This window comes from Herpailurus yagouaroundi, unplaced genomic scaffold (assembly GCF_014898765.1).
Source record: "Herpailurus yagouaroundi ecotype Mexico unplaced genomic scaffold, PumYag 246, whole genome shotgun sequence".
In the NCBI taxonomy this organism is placed as follows: domain Eukaryota; kingdom Metazoa; phylum Chordata; class Mammalia; order Carnivora; family Felidae; genus Herpailurus; species Herpailurus yagouaroundi.
This window is the reverse complement of record NW_024412463.1, coordinates 1749919-1768647: the sequence shown is the minus strand read 5'-3', so window position 1 is coordinate 1768647 and position 18729 is coordinate 1749919. Positions and strand designations below refer to the sequence as shown.

The 18729-nt window shown below is 53.4% G+C and overlaps 1 protein-coding gene across 3 annotated transcripts in view; it reads left to right on the top strand.

Annotated features, from left to right (window-relative positions):
* Positions 1–6823: 6823 nt before the first annotated feature.
* RIPOR3 (RIPOR family member 3) overlaps positions 6824–18729 on the top strand; it is a 74093-nt gene continuing 62187 nt past the window's right edge. For all 3 annotated transcript variants that reach the window (XM_040459646.1, XM_040459644.1, XM_040459649.1), the window contains exon 1: positions 6824–6929. In XM_040459646.1, coding sequence (XP_040315580.1) covers positions 6927–6929 — 3 coding nt within the window. In that variant the 5' untranslated portion in view covers positions 6824–6926. The remainder of the gene's footprint in view (positions 6930–18729) is intronic.

The following is an 18729-nucleotide window of genomic DNA, read 5'->3' as shown; positions in this document are numbered from 1 at the left end:
CTCATTCTGTCAAAGCAAGTCACAGTGCCGCCCAGATTCGAGTGGGTGGAGACACAGGCTTTTAGACGGAGTGGCATCAGTGCCCTGCAAAGGGCAGTGGACCCAGGGAGGCATCCTCACTGGGGGCCCTTGCTGTCACGACCCACCACGACGCTCCTGGCTCTGGAGTCTGAAGGGCAGTGCTGGCTCTCTTACTGGGGGAGGTCCCCTGGGACCCCGGGTCTCCCCTTGGGACTTGGCATCCCCTTCCCTGGCCCTGGAGACGGAGGTGCAGAAGGTAGAGATGAGGCTGAACGTATTCTTTTCCAGATTTTGTGTGGTTTGATTTGGGGAGCGGGGCCTTAATTTTGCTCTGGTTAGGTCCTGATATCATTTTATTCTCTTGCCACTTGCCTTCTCTTCCAACTCAACTGAAATAAAAGGTTGAGTTAATGGAGCATCCTGGCTAGTGGTTCCGTGGATTTTACGACAAAAGTTACCTACGGGTTGAGAGCTCTGATTCCGGAGCGAGACTCCTCGAGTGTGAACCTTGGCTCTATTACTTGCTGTGGGACCTTGGGAAAGTGACTTCATCTTCCGATGCCCCAGTTTCCTCCTCCCTGACATGGGGATCATGACGCCCAGGATGAGGCCGTGGCAAGGGTGGAGTGAGGTAGTCCGTGCAAGCCGCTGGAGAGCACCGGGTCAGGGCCCTTGCACACAGGTCAGCCTTCTGCCATGGATGGGCTTTTTTTTTGGGGGGGGGGGGGGAGGCGGAGGCTTAACTAAAAAAGCCGTTTATAATCTTAGTACGTCCACGAAAGAGTAAAGCCAACATGTGCATGCCTCCTGCTCATAACTGCGCCTCGTTTTAGCCCTATTACGAGGTATTTGTGCTTTCGGTATAAATTATAAATCTAAACACATGCAGGGTTTGTTTTTCCCCCAAAGCAGATTCCAACCAGCATGAAACCAGCCAACCCAAATAAATTGTGCACTTAAGTCCATTGTTTCCAGCAACATGTAAACTGTTGGGTTGTGGAGATTTGCTTTGAAGAGGGTGCCCCATTAGTGCGCCTAGCATCAGGGTTCAATTTAGGCAGCGCATATTTGAAGAGTTTACTAGAAGTTTGTGGCAAAGAAAGACACGCACGGTCGGGGAGGGGGGGCAAGGGGCTCTTATCAAATTGTACAGGATGCGTTTAGGCGGTGTTGTCGTAAAAGCACAAAACAAAGCAACAGCCCTGAACTCAAGGAGACTCAGAGAATTCCTCAGCTGGGGAAGTCATTCTGGGAATGCAAAGATCGCTTTCAATGTTATGTTTGTAAGGAAATGACAGTCACCAAGTGGAGAATGTCAGGTCCTCTGAGAAACCCTGTGGGCACTCACGTGCAGAACACTATTTACTTAACTGGAGTTGGTTCTGAAAATATTTGACTCTGGAGGGTCCCAAAGGGAGTGTGCAGGGTGTCTGGGATTCTCTTTCAGGTCAGGACTCGGCCTTTGCTAATCCCCTCAGCTGATAAAGCTGCAGTCTTCAGGGCGAATTCATTCCTCTGCTGAACCGAGGTTTATGGCCCTGGCCGAGGCCAGAGCAGGACCCTGTCATTCTAAAGGTTTCCCCAGCCAAACAGAGCCGCCGCCGTCGTCTATCTGATGAACTGGTAGTTTGTCACAGTGGAGCAGAGGTGCCTGGAGTGAGGAAGAGTGTGGAGAAGCCAGGGAATGAAGGATCTGGATATTTATCTCCAGGAACCTGACATTCTCATCAGTGCTAAAGGTTGACAGGGCTGACAGAGCAGGGGGATTCTGACGTCACTCTCAGGAAGGTGATGGATTTCACCAAGCAGGATGAGTCTGGGGGTTTGTTCTTTCTGTTAAGCTCACATCCCCACTTCCTGAGCGGGAGACCCTTTCACCACCCCAGATTTTGTCCCTGCTAACTTGCAGGATGCCGGGGCATTGATGGCAGTCATGAGTCCAAAAGGGCTCAGACAGGAGTGAGACCACCTGGGCCCCAGTCTGGCTTCTTCCTGAGACCTGGACAAATGGCTGAATTCAGCCCTAAGTCACTGAGCACCTATGACGCTCTGGGCACGAAGTATGTAACGGCACAGTGGCTGTCCTGGTCAGGACGGACCAGGTGGAGAAGGATGACGAGACCGGCAATCTACACACTTTCCGCATAGTGTCTCATGCTTCCCAAGTTTAACATGCATGTGAATCACTTTGGGGCCCTGGGAAAACACAGGATCTGGTTTGGGAGGTCTGGGGCGGGACGTGGGACCCTACTAAGACGCTCTAGTCTGCTGGTCCCTAGACTGCACGTTAAGCAGGAAGGTATTATTTCATCTAATCCTTAGAACAACCCACTGAGGCAGTATGGTTGTTCCCATTTTACAGATGAGGAAATAGAAGCCTGGGGAGGTCGAGTGGCTTGGCCAAGGCCACGTGTACGGCTGGGAACGGAGGAGCCGCGACTGGACCCCAGGGCCTGCGTGCTTCCATAGCTCTGCCATAAGCCGGTAAGGATGGCACCGGGAGGGGCTCCGCACCCAGAGTGGGGGCTCAGAGAAAGCTCTGGGAGACCGTGCCTCTTGGCTGGGTGCCAGCAGGTAAAGGGTTAAGGTACTAACTAGGTGACCGCCAAGGAGGGCCGAGGAGAGAAGCCCAAGGGGAGAGAGGGCTAGGGGGCTGGGGGAACCCGCAGGACAGGGCTGGCACCTTAAGAACTCTGATGTGTATTCTGTGTATTCAGGCACGGGGGCGAAGCAGGAGAGGGCTAGGAGGCTCTGCGGTGCACGTTTTTGGCTTTACCCGGAGGGCCCGAGAAGGAAGGTTCTCTGGAAAGATCACGTAACCTTTCTGTTTACTCATCCTTCCCTGGTGACACACTTCCTGGGGGGCATCCCCTTCTTTCTCAAAGGCACTGCCCCGCCCAACACTTACTACCTGGGCTGAAATTAGCACTTGGGTTTCTATTTACACATCTGCCTCCTGCTAGAACATTTCCTCCTTATTCATCTCTGTCCCCGAAATACTCAGCCTGGCAAGTGGGATGGTAACACCTTGAGGGGAGCACGGACAGCGATGGAGAAAGAGTTTGAAGGTAGTGGAAATGCTGCACCATCTGGAAGGTGTGTGCCCACAGAGCCTGTAGAGGAGATTCTGGGACTGTGGGTCCGAGATTTTTCTGTAAGTTTACTTTTTCCCCTTTTCAAGTTGATTTATTTATTTTGAGAGAAAGCATGAATGGGGGAGGGGCAGAGAGAGAGAGACAGCTAGAGCCAGAGAAAAAGAGAGAGAGAATCCTAAGCAGGCTCCCCACTGTCACCACAGAGCCTGATGTAGGGCTCGAACCCATGAACTGTGAGATCATGACCTGAGCCGAAATGAAGACTCGGACACTCAACCGACTGAGCCACCCAGGCATTCCAACCCCCCCCCGCCCCGTTTCATATTTTGAGAGAGAGAGACAGTGCGAGCAGGGGAGGGGCAGAGAGAGGGGGAGACACAGAATCCGAAGCAGGCTCCAGGCCCTGAGCTGTCAGCACAGAGCCCAACGTGGGGCTCGAACTCACGGACCGTGAGATCATCACCCGAGCCGAAGTCGGCCACTTAACCGACTGAGCTGCCCAGGCGCCCCACCATATGTACATTTTTAAAAAGAGAATGGCAGAGTCGGGGTGGGGGCAGGCTCCTGGGTGGCTCAATCAGTTAGGCATCTGACTTCAGCTCAGGTCATGATCTCATGGTTTGTGGGTTTGAGCCCCACATCGAGCTCTGTGCTGACAGCTCAGGGCCTGGAGCCTGCTTCGGATTCTGTGTCTCCCTCTCTCTCTGCCCCTCCCCTGCTCATGCTCTAACAATAAATTAACATTAAAAAAAACCAGCATGAACTTATTTTTATCTGAGCCCATTAAAAATATTTAAATAAGGGGCGCCTGGGTGGCGCAGTCGGTGAAGCGTCCGACCTCAGCCAGGTCACGACCTCGCGGTCCGTGAGTTCGAGCCCCGCGTCGGGCTCTGGGCTAATGGCTCAGAGCCCGGAGCCTGTTTCCGATTCTGTGTCTCCCTCTCTCTCTGCCCCTCCCCCGCTCATGCTCTGTCTCTCTCTGTCCCAAAAATAAATTAAAAAAAAAAAAAAAAAGTTGAAAAAAAAATATTTAAATAAACTTAAAAAAATAAACTTTAAAATTTAGGATAGTATTAGATTTATGAAAAGGTTGCAGAGAAAGTGATTGTTTCCCTTCTCGCTGACATTCTACATGACTGCCGTACATCTGTTCACAACTAATGAACTAATATTAATACGTTATTAACACTGCTCCACGTCCTATTAGGATTTTGCTCGTCTTCCATTATCACTGGCCGAACACCATTCTAGCTAGATGCTGTTGGCTGCTGAATGACCCGAGCCTGAGGCCTGCTTTCTCTGTTAAAAAGGAAAATCAGTAAATGTTGGAGAGGTGGTCAAAGCTGAGACTTTCTCACAGGCCAGATGGGGTTGGAAGAACACTGCCAGAGGAGTAAAAGGGCTTTCCACTGTGGGGTTCAGCATCGTGTCCTGCAGACTGTGTGTCTCCTAAAGTCGTCTTGGGCAGCCCCGAGCATGATCTCCCTATGCCACTCACTCTGACAGCCGGAAACGCCACGTCTGAGACCGCGGGGCTCAAACCCGGAGCTTCCTTCTGCACCGGAGGGTGACACCAGGGAGCTGGGTGCCGCTGGCTCGGAGATGGGCAGTACGTCTCACTCGTGTTCTCTGCAGTGACTCTGGCAGGCACGTGACGAGAATTCCACCACGAGCATGAGAGGTGCTCCCTGCATGGGACATGAGGTCCGCTTGCCTGTCGTGTCCACGAGACGGGGCCCTGCGTGTCATTGGTGATGGGGGAGGCGACCGTCTTAAATCGACAACTGCCTGCTCAGCAGCCTTTTCTTTCCCTAAGGTCTGGATTCATCCCCGTCAGGTGTTTCAAAATGGTTTTCGTGTTTTAGGAGTTGGAGTCGGTGACGTTGTTTCCTGAAGCCAAGTTCCACACTTTCGAGCACTTTCCTTTCTAATCCTCATTTCCAGGAGACCTAAGCCCCCTCCACGCTCACTCAGCTCCTCTGCCCTTAAGGTAAGTCGCTGCTGGCTCAGGGGTCCCCGATCGAACTGGAGGTGATCACACTTGAGTGTTTGCAGAATTGCTGGGTTCGCTCCTCAGCACTGTTGTTCATTTCTCGGCTGGCGCATTATAGAATTTTGAGTTAGTCCAAGGGGGCGCGTGGTTGGATGAAATCTTCTCCGCATATAGGTGTGGAAGAGGACGCTGCTTGGGACACAAGTAATACGTGAGTCCCTTTTCACAACCCAGTTTGGTTCAAATCCTTTAAGACTGATTTTCCAGGCTTGCTATGTGTTTCTGTAGTAATCCATTTTCAATTGTTTCCTATGACAAACTTTTTCTTTTTTCTTTTTTTTTTTTTTTTTAACAAACCTCTGCGTGCACGCCTCCCTATGCACTGGCCTAAGTCATGTTCCAGGTGGCGGCTGTTTGCTTATTTCTGGTTTTTAAAGGTCTTGGCAAATCCAAATTACTCTTCGGAGTATGTGTGTGTGTTTGTGGGGAGGGGTGGCAGTTCCTGTTCTTCGGGGGCTGTTTACTCCCGGCTCCTCCTCGTCTGCACTGGCTGCAGGGGGTAGAAGGGAGCCAAGGGGAGGCAGACAGAAATTCATCTCTAGGTGTCACAGGCTGGATGGTTCCGCAGGGCCAGGCTCCTCTGCAGAGGTGGTCAATGGGGGCTTTGTTCCCGAGTCCATTCTCTGAGCCGAATCCCAAAGCTGATGTGCCAAGGTGACAAAAGGAACCCGTCTGTGTGTCTGTCGTGTTTGGACCCCACCCCCTGACCGGGACATCATCAAGTCTGTAGGAGTCGTATGTACACATGTAACAGGGGCGGCAGGGGTGGGGGCAAACCCTGAAAATATTAGGCTGGAGGAAAAAAAAAAAGGAAAAAAGGCAGTAAAAGGAGCGGACCGCTAACTCTAAAGACATAAAGGGAAAGGGCCAAGCTAATTTGCACCCTAGGAGAAGTGGGAGGTGCAGAGGGGACAATGGGACACCCGGGAAACAAGGAGCACAGGAAGGGGTGTGTGCAGGATCAGATCCGACAGACAGAGGGGGTCGCATGGGGAGGAGGGAAGAAAGGAGGAAAAGGAGAGAAAGCGAGGAGGGGACTTGAAAGTGGCAAGGTAAGAAGGGGAGGCAGAGGCAGGGGAGGCAGGGCCAGGCTGCGTCCCTGTCTGTTTGTGATTAGCACACAGCCCCGGCGCAGAATGGAGTAAACAGAAACTTCCAGGCGTCCCCACACCCCCCTCTGAGGCAAAGCAGAAATCAGATGCTCCGTGATTAATCGTGGAGAGTTCAGGACACGACCACAAGCGCTGTGCGGACTTGAAATTAGCTGCCTTTTCCCGTCCCCTTGCCAAGATGGGAGTGGGGGGTGGGACGTGAAGGGGTGGGGGCCCCGCCTGCTGGGGGCCAGCATGGAATCCTCCGTGGCAGAGCTCAGTGACACTGACGGGCAATCGGCTACATCCACGGCAGCAGGCAGCATCCGGGGAGAGCGGCCGGCCGGGGGGGGGCCCCAGGCGGGCTTCCTGGAACCCCGGCTCCCGCTGCCCGCACCCTGACACGGGCCAGATAAGAGCCGGGCCGTGCTATCGGAGCCCTGCAGCGTGCCGTCCCACGTCCTGCAGCACCACAAGGAAGCCTGGGGGACAGTGGGCTCCTCGGAAGCGACCTTCTGAGTGGCCAGTCTGGACTGGCTTCCCCGAGTCCTAGCTCGACTCTAGTCCTGGATGGGAATCGGCAGCCGACGCTCGCCTGGGCGGCAGAGAAAGCCAGGCTGCCTGGAGGAGGACGCGTGACCGGGCCTGAAAGTCCGTACCTGCTCCATGGTGAGTGCTGGCGTGTGGACCAGACGCTAGGGGGAGGTGAGGTGTGAGGAGGGCGGCCCCCCCTCACACTCCGCCCTGGTGCTCCACCGGGGAAGGGAGGCTGTGAGGAAGAGGCGGGATGGGATTGCAGGGGCCGCTGTGTGGCCTCGGGCAAGTTCTCTCCCTTTCCCGGAGGCGGGCCTCCGTGTGTCCGTCCTCGCTGACGTGGAGTGGGTCGACAGCTGACCTTCAAGGGGCTTTCACTAGGACCGTGTCTCTGGTGTTATCTGCCAATGTCAGGCGCCGTGCTTGGCATTTGCGAAGCTCCAGCCCAGAGAATCCCCATGAGCCTCTGGTGCGCCTGGTATTACACTGAGCAAAGAGAGGCTCAGAGAAGTGAAGTGACTTGCCCAAGGTCACACGGCTGGTCAGCGGCAGAGATCGGAATCAGGTCTCTGTCTTTCTGACTTGCACTTTCTGCTTCTAGTGGGCTGTTTCCTGATCTAGGGTTCTGTGATCTCCCCAGGAAGCAGGGGTGGAGGAGGAGGGGGTGTCAAGGGGAGCATTCCCTGTAGGAGGGGGGCAGGGAAGTCAGAGGAAGCCACAGGCTGAGCAGGCTGTACCTCCGGACGGTATGTCCGCCCAGGGTGGGGACCCACGTCCTGGGATGGGCAGGGGCCCCCGGCTTGAAGGAAGAGTGCCCGGCACCAGGCGCTGTGCCCGCCACCCTGCTCCCCTGCCGTGGGAGGCTCCTGGGGGCAGGACAGGAGGGTTAGTATCAGGCAGGGGTGGAGAGGGCTGGGCGTGGGGAGAGTGGCACATGCCTCTACTGGGTTTTGTTCCAATTTTATTCTGCCTTTCCAAAAATCTGTTTCGAATCATTCTGGGCCCCCACTCCTCCTCTGGACGGAACAGAATTGTGAAACACATACAGCGCTTTCCACCGCCTCCCCTGGGGGAATCACATATTAATATTATCGCGGCTATTTGCATAGACATCCCCACAGCTGTGGCAGCGGCAGCCAGAGATAAGACACAGATAAAAGTCTCCGAGCGTCTCCCTGGCACGGAGGGAGGGACGGAGGGACGCATGTTACAATGACACAGCCGGCAGGTGGGAGATCCCACGGGGAACAGGCCTCCGGGCGGAGCTGGAGATCCCAGCACCACGATGTGGCCTCCTCTCCTCTCTTCTCTTGGAAAATTCCATCTTGCAGCACCTCTGGCTCAGGCCTCCTTCCTTTCAGCGACTGGCTCAGGCCCTCTGTCTTGGGCTCCAGCTGAGACCTGGGTGGGGGCCCGGCAGTCCCCTCGGTGCTGGGCACACAGGGACGATAGGTCACCCTACCCACTTCTGCCCTGGATTTTTCTTGTAGCCCTGAGCAACTCACGTCCCATCTCTGGGCCTCTGTCACCTCCCGTCTCTGGGCCTCTGTGTTTCCTCATCTACACAACGAGGGGATTATTTTAGGAAATCTCTGAAATCTCTTTGCGACTCTAAAACTCTGTGACTCTGGTTGGAGGGCACTTAAGTGCTCAAGAAGCTTCTAGGAGAGGACGGTCCCCCTCAGAGCCCTGCCACCAGGAAGGCGCCGGAGGCTGGCACAAAGGCGGGCCTGAAGAAGAGACCGATGGCGCGAAGTGCCTCGTTACTGACGTCAGCGGTCACAGGCCTTTGGGAGCCGAACGGGTTGCTTTTGTGGGGAGTGATTGAGCCCAGATGCGTGCTAGCTGGGAAGCCGTCACCTACCCTGCAGCGGAAACTCCGCACCGCCCCCAGGACCCCCCAGATCTTTCTGGGGAGCTGCAGAGCGGTGTCTCACATACGCCCACCGACTGGGCTCTTGCCCTGCTTGTCCTCTCCGGCTTCCTCTTGCCTCTGCCCCCAAGGCCACTGTCCGTCTGAGGTTCCCAGAGCCCCTACCCTTTCCGTACCCAAGCCGCTCTGGGTTCTGGGCAGAGACGGAGGGAAGAGCTTCCTCCCCAACCATGTGACCTTGGAAAGCCAAGGGTCACATTTTCAGAAACGTGGTGAACGCGCCAAACAGAGCCATTATTAAAAATTAAGTTTCGTGAGCTTGTAACCAAATAAATGATGCTGCAAAGGGAGGAAGTAATCAAAGCCCATCGCTTTCCGTTTCTGAAAGTACGCGTCGCTGTTAGGAATGTTCCCGCGGTACCTGTCTGCCGCTGCACGTCTGTCCCCAAGGCCGGGCGGAGTGACTTCTAGTCGGCAGCCTGAAATCGGCCACGGCGGGAGTCGTTACGCCACGGGAACTGGTAGCAGTACAACTCAGGGCTCGATCTGTCCATTGTCTAGATTTGAGAAAGGAGACAGGAAACGTTAATGACGCAGATGAGGCATAAAAGTGGCACCTCCGCGGCTGTTTCTTGTGAAGAGTGCCAAAACGAAGGCACTTGCTCCCTTCGCTGACAGATGAATCAACTCCGATACACTTCGTTGTATCAGTTTTGTCTTATTCCTTAAGGGGATGGAAGATCCCAACCAGCTTTCCTCACTCATCGGTGGGAACTGGTGAGTGTTTTTCCAGACGTAATTTCCAGAATTGCCCTCACTCATCAGTTGTGACCACGGGCTGATTACAGGTACAAGAGTTGGGGGCAAAAATCAACGAAACCACCCTGGGTGAATCAGTTGAGCATATGAAGCCCACACATCTTATCTGTATTTGTAAATTGTGTGCGACTCATCCTTTACTTCGGTACAATCTGTAATAAACCTAAGTGTGTATGTGGGTATGTGCATCTGTGTGCACACACGCGCGCACACACACGCACGCACACTCGATCTCCCCTGGAGGCTGGGTGTTAACCTTGGCCAGCACACCAATGGCCCCGCAGCACATATGCTTGTGCTCAGGGTCTCAGCCCTCACTCCATGAGAGTTAAGACTCCAGACTCAAAGCCAGGACATAAGTGCTTCAGCTTCCTCCTCTTGCCTAGAACACACCAACAGTCCAACTCCTCTCCTCCCCTCTGAGCGCTGGAATGGATGCAGAGACTGGGCAGGGTAGAAGGTGTCGTCTACACGGGCAGTGGCAAAGGCCCCGGGCTCCTCGCTGCCTTCATTGGCTCTGCATGTGGGGGCATTTCTGGCGACCCCTCATGGGTTAATTCCATCCGCTTAAGGGCTCGCCCCCACCGCACTTCATTTTCATGCGCAAAGCATGATTCTCTAACAGAAACGGCATCTTGGAACCAGTAGAAGGAACAGCTAAGCCAAACCTATAGGAAAGTTAAGACAACTTTCTATTTTTAGAAACCCTGGGAGCCAGGTGGGCCTTTTCCAGATCTCCCAAGCCAGCAAGGAGAGGAAAGTATTTCTCATTCCAGAGTTCTGTCTCTTACAGTCGAGGCCAAGGAGGAGGCCCAGGTGGGGTCATGGGCTAAGAGAAGCGCAGCTCCGATGGCAAGAACAGAGCCATGCTCGGTGCAATTTTTTTTAATGTTTATTTGTTTTTTAGAGAGAGAGAAAGAGAGAGTGAGCAAGTGCGGGGGAGGGGCAGGGAGAGAGGGAGGCACAGAACCCGAAGCAGGCTGAGGCTCTGAGCTGTCAGCAAAGAGCCCGACGTGGGGCTCGAACCCACAAACTGCGAGATCATGACCTGAGCCGAAGTCGGAAGCCCAACCGACTCAGCCACCCAGGCACCCCTCATTGCAATTTTAAAGAGAATTAAAAGTGGGTTTTATACTTATTTTGTGTGGTCCGGAGGTCGATCCTGAGCTTAAATCCCAGTGGCCCCCCTTCCAGGTAACCACAGTGGAGAGTCATGTGTCTATTCTTCCAGACCATTCATTCAGCCATTTTTACATCGTTCTTTTTTTTGTATTTCAATTTTCAAAAATGGGATATTTCTATATATTCTATTTTGTATCTTCCTTTTCTCACCTGCCAATATATCCCGAGTGTTCATCCACGTTAGCTCATGGAGACCTAAAGCATGCCTTTCAAATTTTCTAAAGTTTGTTTATTCTGAGAAAGAGGCAGGAAGGGGCAGAGAGACAGGGAGGGAGAGAATCCCAAGTGGGCTGTACGATGTCAGCACAGAGCCCAACGCGGGGTTCGAACTCATGAATTGTGAGTTTCACGAAACCAAGAGTCCTTCGCCGAAACCAAGAGTCAGACACTTAACCGACTGAGCCACCCAGGCGTCCTTAAAACATTCCTTTCAATGCCTGTGTATCGGAAGCCCCAGGAAGCTGGAAGAAGGGATCCATTTTGATAACCACATTGCAAACTTTCGTGACCCCAAAACACACAAGTAGAACCCAGCTGTTTCCACTTTTCAGTAAAAAAGAAATTCTATTGGCTTTTCCTTTAACCGCTTCCTGTCCCCACTCTGCCCTCACCCTGGTGCAAGAGGCCATTTGTCTCTGGACTGTGGTAGTTACCTCCCCATTGGTGTCTCTGCTTGTCTTGCTTCTCTGACAGTCTATTCTCTACCTGCAGCCGGTGGGGTCCTGTTAAAATGAAATCAGATCCCGTCCCTCCTCTGCTCAGAACACCCTATGCCTCTCAGTTCTGGTCCCACCTCACCCAGAGTAAAAGGCCGAGGCCTCACCACGCCCACAGGGCCCAGCAGGATGTGGGACTTACCCCCCTGCTCTCCTCCTTGCTACACTTGCTGTTCTCAGTTGTGCTAGGCACAGTCCTGCCTCAGGACCTTTGCATTGCTTTCCCTTCTGCCTGGGACACTTGTTCTCCATACGGCTCACTCCTTACCACTTATCATCATCTACCATACTATATCATTTTCTTTTCTTTTTTTTTTCTTTTTTTTTTTTTTTAATTTTTTTTTTTTCAACGTTTATTTATTTTTGGGACAGAGAGAGACAGAGCATGAATGGGGGAGGGGCAGAGAGAGAGGGAGACACAGAATCGGAAACAGGCTCCAGGCTCTGAGCCATCAGCCCAGAGCCCGACGCGGGGCTCGAACTCCCGGACCGCGAGATCGTGACCTGGCTGAAGTCGGACGCTTAACCGACTGCGCCACCCAGGCGCCCCTCATTTTCTTTTCTTAAATGTCCCCTACTGGAATGTGAGTTTCCTGAGGGCACAGGTTTTTGGGGTTTTTTTTTTTTGCCTATTTTGTTCAGTGTTATATTCCAGAGTAGGCAATCAATAAAGGCACTCAATTAATACTTGTGGAAATACCTGCCTTGCTATGTTGCCAAGGGTGACAAGGCAGTCAGATTTTTTGGGAGAACCCTGAATTAGGGTCACCAGGAATCTCTAGCCACACGCTACATTTCATTTATGAATGCCACATTCTAATAGCCTGTGCCAACTTATGCAGTGGCCGTTCATTTGCATAACAGTGAGAGTCAGCTGAATTGTACATCACTGGATGTGTTGTCAGACCAACCCCAGCTCACATTCTGGACTCTTCACGAGGCCGCTGTGCTCACCCCTCTCATCTATCTCAGGTGGGCACAGAGGGCCCTGTAAACAACACCATCTCCACACCTGAGTGAGGACACGCTGGGAATCAGGCAGATTATGGGATTCTGTTGTGGCCAGGGGGCTGTCACCGGGCTATCCCCTGAGCTGGACCCACCATCCCCGCTCCCGTGTGGTTGGGAGCCCCCCTCTGAGGAGCATGCCCAGCACTGCCTTCCCCTGCAGGAGGAAGCATGTGGCATACACATGCCCTCTAAGTACATCACCGGGTGCCCCCACCCACCAGGGACCAAAGAGCCCCACACCTGGTTCACACCAGAGGGAATGGCTGAAGGCCTTGCTCACTGGTCCAGCAGCCGTTAGAGCCCTGGTCCCGAGAGCTTTCCTCGACTTATAAAGTGGACGTCAGGTAGAAGCGAGTTAATCATAACCTTCTCAAGACATGCTGAGAGAGGTCCTGGAACGGTCCCACCCCCTCCCATCAAGCAGTCTCACTACATTTATTTATAAAAACCCCTGTATATTGGGGCGCCTGGGTGGCTCAGTCGGTTGAGTGTCTGACTTCAGCTCAGGTCATGATCTCACAGCTTGTGAGTTTGAGCCCCGCGTCGGGCTCTGTGCTGACAGCTCAGAGCCTGGAGCTGCTTCGGATTCTGTGTCTCCCTCTCTCTCTGCCCCTCCCCCGCTTGCGCTCGGTCTTGCTCTCTCAAAGATAAATAAACATTAAAAAAAAAACAAAACAAAAATACCCCTGTATAGCCACCATCCAGCCCAGGAACTAGAACTTTCACAACTATTTACATCTGCTTACATGCTCCTGCTTACATGCTCCCACTGCAGGAGGTATGAGCTTAAATTTTGTGTTTATCTTCCTATGGTTTTTAAAAAAAAATTGTGGCGGGTCACCCAGGGGGGCTCAGTCGGTTAAGCGTCTGACTCTTGGTTTTGCTCAGGGCACGATCTCACCGTTGTGGATTTGAGCCCCACACTGGGCTCTGTGCTGACAGCTCAGAGCCTGGAGCCTGCTTTGGATCCTCTGTCTCCCTCTCTCTCTGCCCCTCCCCTGCTCACACTCGTGCGCATGCTCTCTCTCTCTCTCAAATCAACATTAAAAAGGTTTTCTCAATTAGTGCAAAAATATACATAAAATTTACCACTTTAACCATTTTCAAGTTTATAATGGCATCGAACACACTCTCAGTGTCAGACAACCGACACCACTGTCCCCTTGCAGAATGTTTTCATCATCCCGACTTCCCTTGTTTAGAAAAAAATTATATAGCTTCTGCATTTATACAAAAATGATATATTGACTTTCACTAATTTTAAAGGTTATAAAAAGATATATGTTGTTTTGCGCCACTTATGTTTTCATAAAGCATCTGCCACTAAAATTTACCCCCGTGACGGCACACGGCTCCTCGTTTCTTTCTTTTCTACTGTCGCGTGCTATGACGCGGCACGTCGCCACTTGTGTTCCCCGTCCGCAGGCATTTGGGGTGCTTCCCACTTGTCTGTCTGCAAAACTGAAAGGCGCTGCTTTGAGCGTTCTTGCACCTGTCCCGGGGCCGTGCACGCCGGCGTGGGTCTCACGTGCATGCCCAGAAGCGCAACTGCTGGGGTGCAGGAAACGGGAAATAACGTCCTGAACTATTTCCCGGCGTGGCTGCGCCAATTCACGCGAGCCCCCTACCACAGGGCATTTGTCTGACGTCTTCCTTTTTGCCACGCGACCGGTGGCACCTCCCCCCGCTCTTTACCACCACCACCGCGGACAGGCCCCGCTGCCACTGACTGTGCATCTCTGGGTCTGAGAATATCCAAAAGCCTCGGCCGGGCTGCGGGTTCGTGATGTCTCACATCTTTGCGGTGTGGCTGTTCCTGCAGAGGAGCCGAGCCCGAGAGCTGCGCCACAGCGGGCAAAACGCGGAGGAGGGATCACGACCTTGCCCGGACCGCACTGCTCTCGCCTTCCTCCCCTTCTGTAGCCGCTGGTCGGTCTGGCTCTTCCCATGCGGGGGCAACAGAGTGTCGCGGGTGGGGACAGATCCTCACTCCGCGACAGGTACGGTTGCTCACACCCTACGTGTACTGCTGTTAATCCATTCAACCCTCAGAGCCCACAGATAGAGGTGCTCTTTTAGGCCCCACTTCACGGATATGCAAACTGAGGTGCAGAGAGGTTAAGTAACTTGCCTGAAATCACACAGGTGGTAAACCGCAGAGCTGGGTCTGAATCCGTCTGGTCTGGCTTCCTCGCGAGGTTACGCCACCTCTTGGTAGAGCCTAGAAGTCAAATGTCAAAAAAAAACTCCTCAATCCTACAGACCTGGGTTCGTATCCTGGATCCCCTTCTACTATGCTGTGTGCCTCTGGGTAGGTTGCTTCAACCTCTCTGCACCTCTAAAAATGGCAAGAGCTCTCTTTTCTAGAAGCGTCATTAAATATTCCTTTTTGTACCTTATTGTTTCTTATTGGGGTGTGTGCCTATTCCTAAAAATTTCCTGGAATCTGTTCACTGGCTTACACCTACCAGGGCTCAGCCCCGGAGGAGAGAGGGGATGAATTCCACCCAAACCAGCGTCTGCAAATCAGGGCATGAGGTATCCCAAAGCCAACCGCTGTTTCTAGGAGGAAGGAAGGGGTACGGGGCAGCAGGAGAGCAAATGTCCACTCCGGGCTGGGCTGGTTTGGGCCACTGGCCTTTGTGACCATCCCGTTGAGAACAAGGCTGACCAGGCTGAGCCACAAGCAGTGCAGGCCGCCTCTGGCCTCGCCTGTGTGAGCCGAAGGGCCGTGCAGTTGCACACAACATGTCTGGAATACCTATTCCAAAGGGTAATTCCCAGGGATCAAGCGTGTTTATACTTTTTTGGGGGAAAAGATTCCATTCCTGTTGCCAATTAGTTCTGCTTGAGAACAGCTTTTCTCAACACCAACACGTTGGCCGCCCAGCCTTGAGTTCTGTTGATTAGCTCAAAAGTGGGGAAAAAAGTGATTTTTTTCTGTCCTTCCTCCACCCCCAACTGTGAAACCCGGCTGTTAGTGATGAAAGGGGTCCTGTGGCTCGTTTAGTTTTCCTTGTCATGACTCCAGGAAAGGCTATAAAAATAACCAGTGGGCCCCCGCTGGCCATAATTGACTGTGGAGAGAAGCTGGCTACCACCGCGTCCGAGTTATCACAATCTGTTGCAGACGCGGGAGGCTTCAGTCAGGCTCCTCTGGTTACACCTGCTCCCCCAGGCCAGCGTGGGCCGGGAGTGGCTGAAGGTCGTCTGTGTGGTTCTCTCCTCTCCCAGGTTCTGGAGAGTTCCCGGCAGAGTGGCGGGCCCCTGGGACAGAGGAGCCAGGAGGCCACGTGGCAGGGTGCTTCTGAGCGGGGCTCTGACACGCACCGCCTGCACCAAGCCCAGCTGTGTTGCTCAGAGCCGTGAGCGGTGGGCAGGGGACTCGACCTCTTGGTGCCTCGGTTTCCTCACTTTAAAGTGATAACGGTCTTGGGGCGCCTGGGTGGCGCAGTCGGTTAAGCGTCCGACTTCAGCCAGGTCACGATCTCACGGTCTGTGAGTTCGAGCCCCGCGTCGGGCTCTGGGCTGATGGCTCGGAGCCTGGAGCCTGTTTCCGGTTCTGTGTCTCCCTCTCTCTCTGCCCCTCCCCCGTTCATGCTCTGTCTCTCTCTGTCCCAAAAATAAATAAACGTTGAAAAAAAAAATTAAAAAAAAAAGTGATAACGGTCTCTCCTCCTGAGATTGACGTAGGGTCAAATGAGTTAACGCACTCGGGAGAGGGTCAAGTCCCTCATAAATGTCAGCTTTTAGGATTTACTCACAAGCCTCCCGCTCTTCCCCCGTGGACACCTGAGTCGTAGGTGATCACGCCAAAGTATCTTAACCTAGTCCCCTGCTGATGGACGTGAGACTGGTTCCAATCTTTCGTGACCGCAAATAATGCTGCATTGAATAACTTGTGGCTTTGTATGCCCACCCCTCCCCTAAGGTATGTGACCCCCACGATAACCTTGGCTCTGATTTTCCTTGCTGGGGCCTGCAGAATGAGAGGTCTGTGGGTGAAGGGCCAGCCCTGGCCTGGCATGCAGACAGGCCTGTGGGAGGCGGGGTTAGGTGGGACAGGTTCCTCTGGAGTCCCTCAGGGGAGTGAGGCGCCACGAAGTGACTTTCAGAAGGTTCCTGACAGATGCCCTGAGGGGGTCTGGAGACAGGAAATCCGTGCCACGCAGGTTCTGCCCGTCCTCTGCAATCCTCTTCCTCCAGGAAGCCTGCCGGGATCTGGACTCCAACACCCTTGTCTGTCTCTGTACTGACTGAGCACCAACGGTATCCAGCTCCCTTGAGGGAGGCAAAAATGAGCAGTGACTGAGAATCTGAGCTGCGGAAGAGGCCGGGTTTGGTCCTAACTTTCTAGCACTCCCACCCACACAACCCCCTGGACTTGTGTGTCCTCATCTGTTTAAGCAGGAGAATAATAATAATAACGGTAACAACTTCTCAGGAAGGTCTTGGGAGGTCTTAGTGACGTAACACTATGAAGTGTCTGACACTATGTCAGACATGAGAAGTACAAGCTTGTGTTAGGAATGTCTCATTATGGGTGGGTCTCATCACTGCACTGGGCTGTGGGCGCCTGCAGGCAGTAATGACTCATTTGGAAGCAGGGTAGAAAGGGAGTCCAGACTAACCGTGTGGACTTGGGCAAGTCGTATTCCCTCCGAGCGGAGTTTTCTCTCAAAAACCGGGGTTCTGATGACACTGTCTTACAGATGTGCTGCGAGGATTAAGAGAGGCAAAGCACGCAAGGCTTTGGATCTAGCAAATGCTCAATAAACAGTGACCACTGCTGACACTGTTAATCAACAGTGTTGACAACTGTAAATATCCTCCCAGAGACGGGCACGGCATCGTGCATGCAGTTGGTGCTTAGTGGATACAGACGGACTGACTGCCAGGGTCAAGGCGGCTTGTTATAAAGTGGGGGCTGGGGGAGGCACTGAGAGAGGGACTCATGTGTCATGCGGTTGACCTCTTTGGGAGAACAAGAGGAAAAGAGCCCAAGAGGACCTTACCTGCAGTGATGACATGTGCTAGAGCTTAACTCTGTGAGCTCAGGGACCAGGCATCAGGCATCACCACCCCCATTTTACAGATAAGAAAAGCAGGGCCCAGAGAAAGGGGAGCCTCTCTGGCTCCCCACGGCAAGCGCGCAGCAGGGCGGTACTCGTCCTGACTCTCCCTGCAGGGGTCTTTGCCCTGACCCTCAGCCCTGTGCAGGAAATGGATCTCGGGGGCGAGATGCAGTGTCCCTCTGTGGCCAGAGCCCTTGTGCATTTCTCACATTTTTGTATCCTGGGACAAAGGGTGAACAAACTCACACGAACTGTTCTTGTTTCCTGGTGGAAAAACACTCCTGACCCAGCGCAGGGGATCTTTGCTGTTGGGACCTGGCCTGCATCTTGCCCCGCTCTACCTTACCCCCCGACCTAGCAGCAGCAATGGCAGCAAATCCAGATGGCAGAAATCCAGGGGTGACCTTCGGGGTTGTTTGAGGGTGTCCAACAGGCCAGAAGATGCTGGTCCCGGGTGCCGGCCTCGGCTGCTGTTGGACTTGCCCCGGACGGGTCAACAAATGAATAAGCATCGATCCACCGGCTTCACGTGGCCTTCTTCCCCTCCTAAGGACGCCAATCATTGGATTCGGGGCCACCTCCGTCCAGTATGACCTCGTCTTTTAACTAACCACATCGGTAAAACTCGACTCCCAAGTAAGGTCACACTCCAGGTCTCTGGGTAGACATGGATTTTTGGGGGGACAGTGCTCCTAGTAAACATTAGCTATTACTAACACGTCTCTTACCACACAGTTTGTGCAGCACATACGAGGTGCTGAGCACTTTTCTGTGCCTTTTTCATTCCTTCCCCCATTTAGCCCGTCTCTACAACCTTGTGAAGCGAGTTCTAGGATTATCCCTGTTTGAGGCCAGAGAGATGAACTGCCTTGCTCAAGGTCACACAGCTGCTAAATAGCAAATCTGGGAGCAAACCTTTTCTTTCTGACTCCAAAGCTGGCAAGGTTCTGAGACCCTCCAACCCCATTCCAAGGGCTTCGAGTCACTGTACTCTCTCTCCCAGAATCCCAGCCATCTGAGCTATGCTGTCTCCTGGCCCACACCTCTCTCCACTCTCTCCAGACACATCTCCCACAAAGAGGCTATAAAAGGCGGGTGGGGGTGGGGGTGGGGGGGGGTTGGCTCACGTCTTCACGGCGGCAAACGTGAAGTTGCGTTCTGCCTCACATCGCTAGTGCCCGTCTCTCCTGCGGGTAGGAAGCAGGTAGGAGGCATGCGACCCCCACGCGTGCAGGAGCGTGCCGGAGGCATCCATTTCA